This window comes from Pongo pygmaeus, chromosome 21 (assembly GCF_028885625.2).
Source record: "Pongo pygmaeus isolate AG05252 chromosome 21, NHGRI_mPonPyg2-v2.0_pri, whole genome shotgun sequence".
NCBI lineage: Eukaryota > Metazoa > Chordata > Mammalia > Primates > Hominidae > Pongo > Pongo pygmaeus.
The window spans coordinates 35,525,593-35,539,910 of record NC_072394.2 but is presented as its reverse complement, the minus strand read 5'-3'; the positions used below and the strand labels follow the sequence as shown (position 1 = coordinate 35,539,910).

The 14,318-nt window shown below is 47.4% G+C and overlaps 1 protein-coding gene across 1 annotated transcript in view; it reads right to left on the bottom strand.

The window, feature by feature from the left end:
* Window positions 1–4,459: 4,459 nt before the first annotated feature.
* The window catches only part of BPIFB4 (BPI fold containing family B member 4), a 32,750-nt gene continuing 22,891 nt past the window's right edge, over window positions 4,460–14,318 (bottom strand). The window contains exons 15-18 of the mRNA XM_054467071.1: window positions 13,266–13,308; window positions 11,413–11,476; window positions 8,401–8,477; window positions 4,460–4,797 (exon numbers count right to left, since the gene is read on the bottom strand). Coding sequence (XP_054323046.1) covers window positions 4,774–4,797; window positions 8,401–8,477; window positions 11,413–11,476; window positions 13,266–13,308 — 208 coding nt within the window. The 3' untranslated portion in view covers window positions 4,460–4,773. The remainder of the gene's footprint in view (window positions 4,798–8,400; window positions 8,478–11,412; window positions 11,477–13,265; window positions 13,309–14,318) is intronic.

Below are 14,318 nucleotides of genomic sequence, written 5' to 3'. Positions count from 1 at the left end.
CAAGAGAACAGAAAATTCCAGGCAGCAATTTCACATGACTAGTAAAATGAAACTGTTGAAATAGCTGATAAGATGGTGAAAAATGGTGTGCACCAAGCTGGCTAAGACCAACTGGACCAAACATGGCACTGGATTTGACCTAGGTTTCACCTAGGCCCTCATTATATGATCATTAACATACTAAATTACACACCCACCAGCACCATGACAGTTCCAGGAACATCCATATTTGGTGTAAAAATGAATGGCACCACAGTTCTGAGAAATGTCCACTTTTTTTCAGGAGTCTTTATGAATATTCCACCCCTTGATTAAAGAAACCCACAAAGGTAGCAGCCTCAAACCCCCTTGCATGACTCTCTTAAGTGCACCTGCACTCCCCTCTTTTCGAGTGAGTACTTTTCACTTTGCAATAAATCTCCATACTTTCACTATTTTCTGACTCATCCTTGAATTCCTTCTTGCAATGGTGTCAAGAGCCTCGATGCTGGCTGGAGTCAAGGTCCCACTGGCATTTGGGGACCTCCCCCAGCCCACCGGTAACATCAGGGTTCTATGCCATTTGTGATAAGACTGATGAAGTGGCCACTTTGGTGAACCTGGAAAGGCTCTTGTGACTACCTTGACTAACTGTGTATAAGCAGAAGTGACACTACGTGACTTCCAAAACCAGATCACAAAAGTACCATGAGCCTTCCATTTTGCCCCCTTGGGATACTCGCTCTTGGAACCCAGTACCCAGAGAGGCCATGTATAGGTGTCCTGGCTGACAGCCAACATCAACCAGCAGGCAGGTGCGTGAAGAAGACTCCAAATGATTCCAACCCCCAGCTGTCAAATCACCCCCAGTTGTTTGAGTCTTCCCAGCTGAGGACCCCGGATATCTTGGAGATAAGCTATTCTGACCCATAGAATCTGTGAGGAAGCTAAAATTGTGTTTTGTGCTATTAAGTTTTGAGATGGTTTGTTACTCAGGATTAATAGCAGAAACATCTACTAAGTGAAGTCTTTAGGAGGCTGCTAGAGTTTGTTATTTGTCATCTACAACTGAATTAAGACATTAGCGGAGATACATGGCATATTCTGCCATGAAATCTGCTGCCACACAGGGCTTCCAGGAGCCCACAGCACTCACACACAGACGGCTGGAATTCTGACATTTTAAGGAGCATCTCTGGTCATCAGTGAAACCTCTGTATCATCCCAAACTGGTGGAGATGCTCAGTGAGGCTTTCCTTGTGTTTAAATTTAAAACAACCGTTCACTTGGTTTTGTCATTGTCAATGCAGGGTGCAGTGATGGTTTGATCCACTGTCATGAGCAGCAGAATGGAGCAGTGTGGTCTGACCCCTGGACAATCAGGCCTGGTGTTGAGGCCCCTGTCCTGAGTCAGCAGCACTAATCACATCCTGCTTCACTCCTCTTCTCCAGAATTCCAAGCCTTCCTCACCATCCACCGTCATCTGGGCAATCAGCCCCACGCTGCTCTGCCCAAATTCTCATCTGGCCCAATCCAGTCTCTTCCTCCTTCCCTGCTCTCCCAAATCCTTCCATTTTTTCACTTTACAAGAACACATGATCATGTCATTTTACTTTTGAGAAATCAGACCCAGTGGAAAATGAAATGGGTTATTTTATTTTTTATTTATTTATTTTGAGACAGTGTCTCACACTGTCACCCAGGCTGGAGTGCAGTGGCACGATCTTGGCTCACTGCAACCTCTGCCTCCTGGGTTTAAGCAATTCTTCTGCCTCAGCCTCCCAGGTATCTGGGATTACAGGGGCATGCCAACACACCTGGCTAATTTTTGTATTTTTAATAGAGACGGGGTTTCACCATGTTGGGCAGCCTGGTCTTGAACTCCTGACCTCAGGTGATCCGCCTGGCTTGGTCTCCCAAAGTGCTGGGATTACAGGCGTGAGCCACCATGCCTGGCTGAAATGAGTTATTTATAATGCCAAAACTTTTTTTTAAGTTTCAAAAATCCTCTCAAAAACTGGATAGCAGAATACACCGAACTTGTTAAAGGATGTGGGTATGTTTTAAGATGTCCAGCATAAGTTGGTGTGAAGCCTCCTGAGGAAAGAGTGGGAGGGCCCCATGGAGGGCTTCACTTTCCCTTCTTCAGCAGAGGACTAGGGAGAGGTGGGCTGGGGAACAGGGATGGGAGAAGACCTTGCAGGACCTTGTGGGCAGTGGCGAGGGTCTGGATTTTGCTCTGTACCCATGAAAAGCTCATGGAAGGAAAACCTGGGGAGGGAAGTGATTGGATCTGCAGTTTTAAAAATCCAGTCCTGTTACAGCTGAGTGGAGAATGGATGGTAGAGAGGTAAGAGATCACCAGCACTTGTTTTCCAAGCACTGGTCGTAACCTTGATCATGACCCTCCTAATCAGAGCAGGATTTGGTCAAAACAGGGTGCAGTGGGGAAGCCAGGGAAAACAAGCAGATGGCCATGAAAGCGACTCTAGTTGCCCTCACTGCTCATTAGCATAAGGACACTCCCACCAGGCTATGACAGTTTACAAATGCCACAGCAATGGGCCATGGCAACAACTCAGAAGTTACTTAAATGGTTCCAGAAACTTCCAGCTCTTTTCCCAGAAAGTTCCAAATAACCCACCTCTTAACTAGCATATAATTGAAAGTGGATTGACATGCAGCTGCCAACAGCCCATCCACTGCTCCTCTCGGCACACTGCCTGTGGGGTAGCCGTGCTCTGCAAGGAGCAGTCCCTCTGCTGCCATGCACTGCTGCTTCAATAAAAGTTGCTGTCTGACACCACCAGCTCGCCCTTGAATTCTTTCCTGGGAGAAGCCAAGAACCCTCCTGGGATAAGCCCCAATTCTGGGGCTCACCTGCCCTCCATCAGTCAGGGCAGGAGTGGAAGGCAGGGGAGCAGTGGGGAGGCTGGAGCAGTGGCTCAGGGGAGAGATGATGGGAGTGAAACCAGGGTGGTGCAGGGATGGAAACAAATGGATGAATTCATGAGGATTTATAGCAGGTGGTTCTAACACAGTGGAAGGAAAGAGAGGGTAGCCATGACAGGAATGGAGCAGCCTCCTCCCCAAGCACCACTCTCTAAGTAAGGACTTCCTCCCCTTTAGTCTTTCCCTGGGTGGGCTGGACAGGAAGTCCCACCCTACTTCTTTCTGAGACCCTTCCTCCTCCAAGGGGTTAGGGTTTGGGCATTATCAAGGAGACCAGGAGGGACCTAGACCCAGGAAGCTGCGGAGGGAAGGGTGGTGGGCTGTGAAGGCCCCCAGAGGGGACTCTGATGATGTGTTTCCTCCTGTTTCCTCCTCAGAGATGCCTTCCCTGACCACTCAATGGTGCCACCTCCTTTCCCCTTCCCTCCCCAGTAGGAGTCCCTGTTTATTCCCTTTATAGCCCCCGTGACAATCTCAAATGGCCTCTGTTTATTGATTTACTTGTTATTGTTTACTTAGGCCGTAATTACTTAAAGTCTGTCTCATGGACTAGAACCTAACCTTCATGAGGAAGCCCTTTGTTCCTTGTCAAGTGTAGAAATCCCAGTCCCTAAATCATTGCTAGACAGTCAGTGAATGCAAGAATGGATGGATGGTGAAGCCGGAAATCTAATATTGAACCCAACAACCCAGTAGCTTAGATTCCTGCTATTTAAGTAAAAGAAAACAACAGAGACATGAAAAAAAAGTCTTTTTAGAAATCACTAGGAGGAAAAAAATCCTTAATTATGTAAAAGGGACTTCAGTATTTCTGCACGCCCTCAAGGCTGGGATCAAATAACTCTCCTAAACTGCCCTGAATGTGCCCTATGGCTCTACAGGGAGATGTGGCACTGTCCCTAGGAGGGATCCCCTGGGCACTGTCTAGGCCAAGAGACATGCCAAGGACCCCTCCTTGTCCTCAGTTTACCTCTGACTAGAGGTAAGGGGTTCCACAAGCTCACACTTTAGGAATTAGTGGACTCTGTTACTAACCACAGTGAGCACATATTGAGCACCTACTGCATGTCAGCCTCAGTGTTAAGTGCTTCAGAAATACCTGATCTTATTTAATATCCTCACACTCATTTTGGAGTATAATAATTATTACTATTATCCATTTTACAGATGGGAAAATTGAGATTCAGAAAGGCTAACGACCTCATCAAGTCACACAACCAAGTGACAGAGTTGGGATTTGAACCTCATCCTCCCTACTCCAAACTCCTGCACTTTAATGACCTCCTGATGCCAGAGTTGAGAGTAGTGAGGTACGAAGCTATCCTGGTGGCAGGGGACCCTCTCCGTAGAATCCTGTGGGTTGTTTTAATATGAAGAGACAGGTTGCTTCCCCCACTGTCCCCAGACGGACCATCCTCCCCACAGCTGTAGCTACAACTGCCAAGTGCCCAGGCGCAGCCAAAGAGAGAAAAAACCCCAAACCATCCAGACCCTGAGGGAGGGTCCTTCATGGAAACTCATCACAAGTGCAGGGAAAGTGGAGTCTTTTATTGAAAGTGGGAATACTCAACCTGCTTTCGGGATGGGGTCTGAGAGGCCTCCAACCCCAAGGTGACTCCTCTCCTCCTGGCAGGCTGACCATGGAAGGGAATGTTTGCCAACGGGGTAGTGGCTGGACTCTTTCTCAGGATTGAGGCAAGGGAGGAAGAGGGTTGGGGGACCAGGAAGGGACCTGTCATGGAGGCTGAGGGGACTCTGGGCAGGGGACTGTTTCCAGGCTGAGCCTCTCTGGGACTGGTTCCAGTTTCTTCCAGTTGCAGCAGCATCTCTGCCTCTGTCACTCATGCGCTCAGCACCAAAAGGTCCTTGGATGGCAGAACAGAGTAGCCGGTGATGGGTGGGGTGGCTCTGGCTAGAGCCTTGCTACTCACCTGCCTACGGATCTGGCTGGTCGTGTTTCTAGGAAGCAGTAACTCTGAACAGTGGAGATAAAGGGGTCATGCAGGCCCGAGGAGCACCTGGCCATGTCATTATCTGGCCCTGTGCAGAGGACCTTGGGCAAGACACTTCCCATCCCCTTATTCCCCAAAATAAGAGAAGTAGGCCTGAGTCCCTCTTCACAGCCTTCCAAAATCCAGTTTTCATAATTTAAAAAAATTCTTTGGCCAGGCGTGGTGGCTCACACCTGTAATCCCAACACTTTGGGAGGCTGAGGCAGGTGGATCACCTGAGGTCAGGAGTTCGAGACCAGCCTGGGCAACATGGTGAAACTATCTCTACTAAAAATACAAAAATTAGCCAGGCATGGTGGCATGCACCTGTAATTCCAGCTACTTGGGAGGCTGAGGCACAAGAATCACTTAAACCCGGGAGGTGGAGGTTACAGTGAGCCGAGATCATGCCATTGCACTCCAGCTTGAGTGGCAAGAGCAAAACTCCCTCTCAAAAAAAAAAAAAAAAAAAAAAACTTCAACAAAATAAATAATAAAAGTAAGAGAGGACAACCCATAGACCCAAAAAAAAAAAAATTCATGAGTCCCTATCGACAGAAATAAATAATTAAATGGATAAACAAATAAATGGAAGAGAAGGGACAGCTCTTCCTTGGTAGAATTCCAGCTGACACATGTCAAAGGAATTGGAGAAGCAGAATATCACCATTAGGCACACACCACAGTCATAACAGTTGCAGACGAAACCGTGAACACTGAAGGGCAAAAATTAGTGGGAGAAAGTCTAACGAGAAACAGGATATTTGCATGGTCTCCCGGTACTGCCTCACAAGAGATTGATTAGCTACTAAGGGAAAAATAGTAATTTTACAGTGAAGAAGCACTTAAGCAAGCACTCAAAGTGAACACCTCCAGGAATAAGTCACATGGACATCAGTACCCCCTGAAAGGATGCATTGGGGACTGCGTCACTTCTGTGGTGTTCTTGCCAAAAATACAAAACTTCAATCCAATTGTGAAAAAAGTGTCCATCAAATCCAGGGCATATCGCACAAAATAGGCCAGACTCATTGGAAATGTCAAGGTCATGAAACACAAGGAAAAGGTGAGGAATTGTTCCACCTTGGAGGACTCTAAAGAGACGTGACAACTGAATGCAAGAGGGGATCCTCGACTGGACCCTGAACCAGACCAAAGGCAATAGAGGGGAAACTGGTGAATACGTCTGTAGATTCTTCACGGTTTTGTATCAATGTTAATTTCTGGGTTTTGATCATGGTACTCTGTTTATGTAAGATGCTAACATTAGGGGGAGCTGGGAGAAGGGTATTCTGGAACTAACTGTCTGTACTATGTTTGCAACTTTTCTGTGTGCCTAAAATTATTTCAAAATAAAAAGTTAAAATAAATGGCTAGACCTAAATAATAATAATAATAATAATAATAGCAGCTGCCATTTACAGGGGGCCTACAGGGTCAAGCCTGGGACTGAGGTTTTCTTTAAACCTTTCAAACCCAATACCCATTACACATTTTATTACAGGCATTTGTGTTATCTCCCTTATTATTCTGGAATAATGTTCACAGATTCTATAACCTGTGTATGCCTGTATTTCAAAAACCAGTATAATTCCCTTACCAGAATATAAAGGAGAAAGAAAAGGTAAGTCATTTATAATAAAATAATATGTATTTTGATATGAAAATATGCACACATTCAGGAAAGAAAAATTCATCTCTACCAATTTCAAAAAGGCCCTGGGGGCCAGGGAGGGTGTAGTATAGCCCCACTGAGAGTCATTGGTTTGAGCTGCTTCACATTGTTTTGGTGGAAACTCTAATTCTCACCAGCTGGGTGACCTTGAGCAAGTGGCCTACCCTCTCTGATACTCAAGTCCTTCATCTACTAAGTGAGGGCAAACATCAACCAGGGCTGTGGTAAGGCCAAGTCCATGAAAAACTATGCATGGGGCACTGAACATCTCAGTGAATAGTAGAGATGATGACGATGATGATGATGAAGATAAACCTGTGCCAATCCTGTTCGTGTTTCCTAACCCCTTTGTTGAAGTGAACAATAACATTTTACAATAATAACATTTTACATTTTACAATAAATGCTGTATCTCATTTAATTTCTTGCCACAAACTGTATGAGGTGGCCATTATCATTCCCCATTTTCAGATGAGAAAACTGAGCCTCAAAGCAGTGCTGAGGTCCTGCAGGATCTCAAGAGACTGGGCCAGGGCAGGGGACTGTCCCAGAGCCAGCATCTGACCCCTGCCCACACTGCCCATCCAAGGTCATTGTCCACCTCCCTTGACTGACTCCCGAATGTGGGAAGGGGGCTGTTCCTTGGGTCCGGGCCTGTCATGAATATGAGGGGCAAATGTGAGGGGCAATTTCCTTCAGCAAGGAAATTGTCAATCTGGCGCAAAGGCCCCATTCATTCCATTTCTGGGAATTTGTTCCAAGGAACTAAATCTAGAATCAAGAAACAGTTTATGCATTGAGATGTTCACTGCAGCATCCTTTATTATAGTGATGGTATTTATAATGGTGGACACTTCCAGAAGTGCTTATTATGTGCCAGGCCTGTGCAAGGCATGTTACACATAGAATCCCATTTTCTCCTAAAAGCAGCCCTATGGGTAGGGCTATGATTAGCCCCTTTTTATAGAGGAAATCGATGGAGGCTTGGAGAGGTTACCCAGCTGGAAACTGGCAGAGTTAGGATTTGAACCAGGGTCACTGGGCTCCAAGCCCCCGTTCTTTAACCCCAATGCTCTGCTGATTCCCTGAGCAAAGCCATGTTTAAAAATAAAACTTCAGAAAGACTGGAATGAAAAGCAGCAAAATGTTCTCAGGGGGAATTGCTGGATTGTATATATGTATGTATATATATACACACACATATATATGGATGCATACATGTTTGTTTAATCTTTTCCATGTTTTCCAAATTTCAGATATTGAGCACAGGTGGTTTTTATAGTGGAAACAAGAGCCCCTGCATGTGAACTTCAAAGCACCTGCCATGATTATAATTAGCCAATTACTTCGGGAATATTTACCAAAAGGCCATCTCCCCATTGGGCTGAGAGAGCTTTGCAAGGACCGGGGTTGTCCTTGTTCACTGCTGGATCCCCAGGCCACTGCACAGTGCCTGACACACAGTAGGTGCTCAATAAAAGTTGCTCCAATGAACTATACCACATTCCATTTTGGGCAAGCCCCTTTCTGCTGTGAGCCTCAGTTCTCACATCTCTAAGATGGCAACAATGACACCTGTGGTGAGGGCTAAATGAGACTGTGAATGGGAGAGTGTCTTTAAGGATCCTTAACGGCTCTGTTCCTTGTTCCCTCAGCCCCATACTTGGAAGGAAGAGGACCCTGTTTCCTCCCCTTCCCTCCTCTTCTCTTCCTCTTCCAAGTTCCTGGCCTGAATGCAGTGGTCAAAGGTGACAAGCAAAGGGCAGGGAGGAAAAGCAGAATGGAGCTCGATCTCCTCTTACCTCCAACACGTCAATGTCTGCATTGCTAAAACTGATGTTGAGGATTTTGGGGAGAGGGACGCCAGAACCCAGCACAGCTGTAAAATAAAACACAGTCAGACATGGTCAGTGGTCCAAGAGGTGTTGGTCTCACCAGAAGCCGGCAGTATTTGTAAGAAGATTGGCAATTTCTTTTTTCTTTTTTTGAGACAGAGTCTTGCTCTGTTGCCCAGGCTGCAGTGCAGTGGCACAATCTCAGCTCACTGCAAGCTCCACCTCCCAGGTTCAAGCGATTCTCCTGTCTCAGCCTCTCAAGTAGCTGGGATTATAGGCACACGCCAACATGCCTAATTTTTGCTTTTTTTGTTTGTTTGTTTGTTTTGTTTTTTGTTTGTTTTGTTTTTTGTTTTAGTAGAGACAGGGTTTCACTATGTTGGCCAGGCTGATCTTGAACTCCTGACCTCAGATGATCTGCCCCCACCTTGGCCTCCCAAAGTGCTGACATTACAGGTGTGAGTCATGGTGCCCACGCCTGGCAATTTCTTTTTCTTTTTCTTTTCTTTTTTCTCTTTTCTCTTCCCTTCTCTTCTCTTCTCTCCTCTCCTCTCCTCTCTTCTTTCTTTCTTTCCTTCCTTCCTTCTTTCTTTCATTTTTTTTTTTTTTTTTGACTGAGTCTTGCTCTGTTGCCCCAGCTGGAGTGCAGTGGCATGATCTCAGCTCACTGCAACATCCACTTCCTGGGTTCAAATGATTTTCCTGCCTCAGCCTCCTGAGTAGCTTGGACTACAGGTGTGCGCCACCACGCCCGGCTAATTTTTGTGTTTTTAGTAGAGATGGGGTTTCACCATATTGGTCACACTGGTCTTGAACTCCTGACCTATTGATCCACCCACCTCGGCCTCCCAAAGTGTTGGGATTACAGGCGTGAGCTACTGCTCTTGGCCCTGGCAATTTCTTTTATGCCTCTAGGCCTTTGTCCGTGCAGTCTCTCCTGCCTGGTGCACATTCTCTCACCCTAGCATCCCTGGTGAGTTCTGAACTCTCTCTGAGACTATTCAGATGTTACCTCCTCTGCGAGGCTTTCTGGACCCCAAACGACCTAGGCTCCTGCAGCACCCCCATCCCACCTCCGAACTGCTCTGTTAGAGAAACCGTAAAATATTAATTATCTGTTTCTGTATCTGTCACTCCCACCACATTGTGAGTTCCTTGAAGGCAAGAACTGTGTCCCCTTGGGAGGCCAAGGTGGATGGATCACTTGAGGTCAGGAGTTTGAGACCAGCCTGGCCAACGTGGCAAAAACCCATCTCCACTAAAAATACAAAAATTAGCTGGGCGTGGTGGTGCACAGCTGTAATCCCAGCTACTTGGGAGGCTGAGGCAGGAGAGTCTCTTGAACCCGGGAGGCAGAGGTTGCAGTGAGCCGAGATTGTGCCACTGCACTCTAGCCTGGGCCACAGAGTGAGATTCCATCTAAAAAAAAAAAAAGAAAGAAAGAAAGAAACAAAGAAAGAAAGAAAAAGAAAGAAAGAAAGAAAAGAACTGTGTCCCCAGCATCACCCAGCCCTTTGCCCGGTCATAGAGGAGATGGCAAATGTTTGCCGAGTGAAGTAATGGAAAGTGCACGTGGAGCCCCAACCATTGACTCTGCCATGGGATGTGCTGTTTGTTTTCAGATTGTCAGAGCCTAAGTAAACCTGCTAATTACTGTTCTAGAAAGAGAACAGGAAGAGAGAAAAAGAAATGGGGTAGGAAAGAGTGGATGGGGGAAGTAAATTAAGTGAAATTTAACAGACTTCACTATTCCAGAAGGACTTTTCAAAAAGCTAAGGACATTGTGAATCTACCCTGCAGGAGTATCTTCAGCACTTCCCAAACTTGCTCGGCCATGGAACGCTTTTTGCAGGGTATTTTGTGGGACTGCTTTACGGAGCTCACTTTGGGGACTATGGACCTAGTCCAAGCTCTCATTTTGAAAATGGTGAATTGCACTTCAGTATGATTAAAAGACTCGCCCCCAGGTTCACACCACTCTTAGTGATTAAGCCAGGCAAGAGGCTCCATCTCTTCCCTCCCAGGTCAGCCCAGCCCAGCACCTGACCCCATCCTCTCACAGAGGAACCACCATTTTCCCCACCAGTGAGACTCAGCTTCCTCTGGCCACAGGGCCCGGAACAAGGGTTTGTTTGACATCAAAATGGCTCCAAAAGAACCCCCTCTGGTGTAGCTGATGACATCGGCTGGGACGTGCCAGCCCTCGTCTTCTCATCCAGGAAGCAGGAGTAGGAGAGAGTCTGGGGCCCAGTGGCCTGAGGGCTTGGGCAGAAGTTCCCAGTCCCAGAGTGTGAGTAGCTGATGACCCCCACAGTTCAACAAGCAGCCTTCCCAGTAACATTCCTGAGACGCCACAGAGAGCAAAGCAAGCTCAGTCTACTCTGTTGATAAAATCGGGCAAGAAAACCTCCTAACTTGATGTGGCTGCCTAGGGGGGCAGATTCTGGGCTAGGAAGGAGGCTGGGGATGTCGGTAAGAGCAACTTTAGCTTTATCTGCGCCAATGGAACTTTTCACAATAAGAATGTATTCCTGTAGTTCCTGTATAATTAAAAATAAATACATGTTTAAATATGAGTCAGGAAATATCTCAATCATATGGGGAAAAAACGGAGAAAAAAGAGTTTAGAAGGAAATATACTCAGATGTTGAGATTCATTGCCTCTGCGAGGTGAGTTTTTTTTTAATTGTTTTATATTTTCTAAAATTCGCACACATACAATGTTCATACATTATTGAAATTTTCATAGATAATCAGAAAAATAAAACAATCAGCCAAACAAGAAAGAAGCAAATAAGGAAGGTGCTGGAACTTTGGGGGCCACATTTGGATTTGGAGGCTTTCATCAACATGCTTCAAAGGAAGTGCTCAGAAATGCTATTGAGGTAGGATAGATGCACAGCCAGAATGCCCAACAAGCCAGTATCCCCCAGTACCCAAGCCACAAGCTCCCAGAGAGGTACAGGCACCCGCTCTCACCGTTCATTGCGGGCATGAATGCCAGGTCAAAAATCTTCTCCACCAGCACCTCCATGAGGCCAATCTGCAGAGGAAGAAGGAGGACTGAGCCCGGGCAGGGGGTTTGCTCAGCTCCAGAGGGCTCCTTGGGTCTGCTCCCCTGGCTCAAGGTGGAGACACAGAGCTGCTCTGGGAGAGTCTAGGTTCTGGCAGTCAGAACCCCTGGGACCCCAGAATTTCTCACCGGCAGCCTTAAGGTGCCCCCCATCCACTTGCACATTGTGCAGTTGGGCAGACTGAGGCCCAGCATGGGCAGTGGTCCAAGGCCCATATGAAGCAGGGATTGGGGGAGGCCTAGTTCCTCCCCTGGGAGGCACAGAGCACAGGTTTCAGGGTGGCCTGGCCCCGATGGCACCGTCATGGCATCACAGAAGGCCCAATGGCCCTGGAGCCAACACCCCAGGTTCCCATCCCAGCTCAGCCTCCGTGGGCCTCTGGGCAGGCTCCTTCACCTCTCTAACCCTCCACTTCCTCAGCTGTAAAGTGGGTCAGTGAGCTGAGTTTGCAAGGATGCGGTGAGGATGGTGGGTAGTTCATGTAAAACTCCTGGCCTTGAGCCTTTTCTTATGTTATCTCCCTTAACTTCTCTAAGCCTTGGTTTCCACATCTGAAAACAGGAGTGAGTAACGCTTGCCTCATAGGGTGGTTATAAAAATCAGACATAAGCGCCTATATGTAACATGCCTGATGTTCCAGTCTGCAGAGGGTGAGGGCAGGGACTCACTTTCCGGCAGTGCCTCTTCCTAGCTCTGTTGCCTTGGGCAAGTCACTTGAGCTTACCTTCCTTATTTGGAAGAATGGGTGTAATAATAATACCCAAATCATAACAAGGTGGTAAGGATTAAATGAGAAAACCTCATTAAAAGAGAAAAAAAGCATTATTCAGTGCCTAGGGCCCATCTCGATAGCTTCATATTCATTAATTTTACACTGTCAGCCCCTTTCTTCACTTGGAGTCCAGAGATTTCAGTTCTAGTCCCAACTCTGTCCCAACCAGCTAGGAAGCCTTGGGCAGTTTCTCCCTATAAAATGAAGCTGACAAGATCAGCTTCACAGGCTGCAGCTTTTGGGGTTAGAAAAGCTATAAAATAAGCAACACAATGAATGGGTTTGACTTTTTCTGCACATGTGGAAATCTCATCCAAGCTTATCCCAGAAAGCTAGCAGATGCTTAGTTGTCAATTTATAAAAAGCGGAGGTGGGGGGTGGGGACGAAGGAGTGTTTCTGAAGCCTTAGGTGGGGGTGGGGCACCCAAGAGTGAACAAAGAGATAAAACAGGACCCAACGCTAGAATGTGAGCATCTCAGATTCCTGGACCCTTGGAAAAGCAGAATTCCACAACCCAGGGGCAAGAAGGGAGGTTAGAAATGAACTCAAATTGTATTCATTTTACAGATGGGGAAACTGAGGCTCAGAGTGAGTTGATATCGCTCAAGGTCACACAGGAGTCAGTGGGCTCCTAACTCCAGGAGGAAAGGGGTCCTATAGGACAAGGCTGCCCCCGTGCCTCCTCACCCTGAAATGGAGCAATTTGGGCCAAGTGTCCCCCATGGGGCAGCCAGTTAACATGGGACAGCACCCGAGGCAGAATAGAAGGAGCTGCAAGTCTGTCCGCTGCCCCTCAATTGCCTTGTGGGCCTCAGTTTCTACATCTGTCCATCTGCAAAATGAGGGCTGATAGTGTTGACGGGAACACTTTGGAATTCACAAACTCCCCATGCCCAGCCAGCCTCACGGGAACACCATTCCTGGAAGACCCGTCCCGGGCTCCTTCCCAGAAGATCTTGCCCTGGGAACTGAGCGGCGTACTTACGTCAAAGTTGCCGACGTTTGAGGTTCTGAGGTTGAGGCTGGTCCTGTAGATGAAGAAAACAGCCTGTGAGAAGCAGGGATTGCCTGAAAATCATAAGGCTCTTGCATTGCAACAAATTGTGAGAAGCCCCTCCACTATCCTCACGATCACTCTCCATCTGCAGGGATTTAATAAGAACAGTGCTGGTTCTCACATGCTGAGTGCTAACCACACATCAGACACCATGCTAAGGGCTTCATGCACCACACGGAGAAGGCTCAAATAATAGCTTTGCCTTAGTCAAAGTACTTTACCTTCCTATGCCTCAGTTTCTTCATCTGCAAAGTGGGTGGCTGCTAGGACTAAAGGGGGTATTACCGTAAAGCGCTGCTCCAGAGCCTCTGCCATACATGCATGAGTGATCACCATCACCTCGTGTAATCCTTCCAGCCATCCGGTGGAGCAGGAGGCTGAGGCTCCAGGGTAATTCACTGCAGCCACAGAGCCAGGGAGGGGTAGCCCAGGCCTCGCACCCTGAACCTGCACTCTCGCTGTTGTGCTGTTCTGAGATGGGAGGCTGAGGCCGGGATTTGAGGTCTCGCTCTGCTCTATAAGGGCCTCTGTCTTGCTGCACCTGAATCTCAATGCAGCTGACAGTCCTACCCAAGAGAGGCCAGACTGGGCTTGCCCGTGGGGCGGAAATCGTTCGGGGCTGTTCAGAAGCATCAGCTCGGTGTCCAGCAGGAGGGAAATAAAGGCACTTTCTAAGGAAACAAGACTCTCCGCTTGGGACATGTTTTCTTTCTTCCTGACTTCCTTATCCAGCCTGTCTCCCCCTCAGGCACCGCACCCCACAGTATCCGTGACCTTTTCCTCTCTGCGAAGCTTGCCTATGCTGCTCTCCCTGCAGGAAACCCCCAGCTCTTGCCCAGCTGGCCCCTACTCCTTATCCAGGCCGCAGGCTGAATCTTGTCTCCTTGGGAACTCCTGGATGTCTCTGATGTGCACTATATTAATCATGAGTAACTGCCATTGGTGGGCTTAAGAAATATTGGTTGTAAAAGAAAAGCTTAC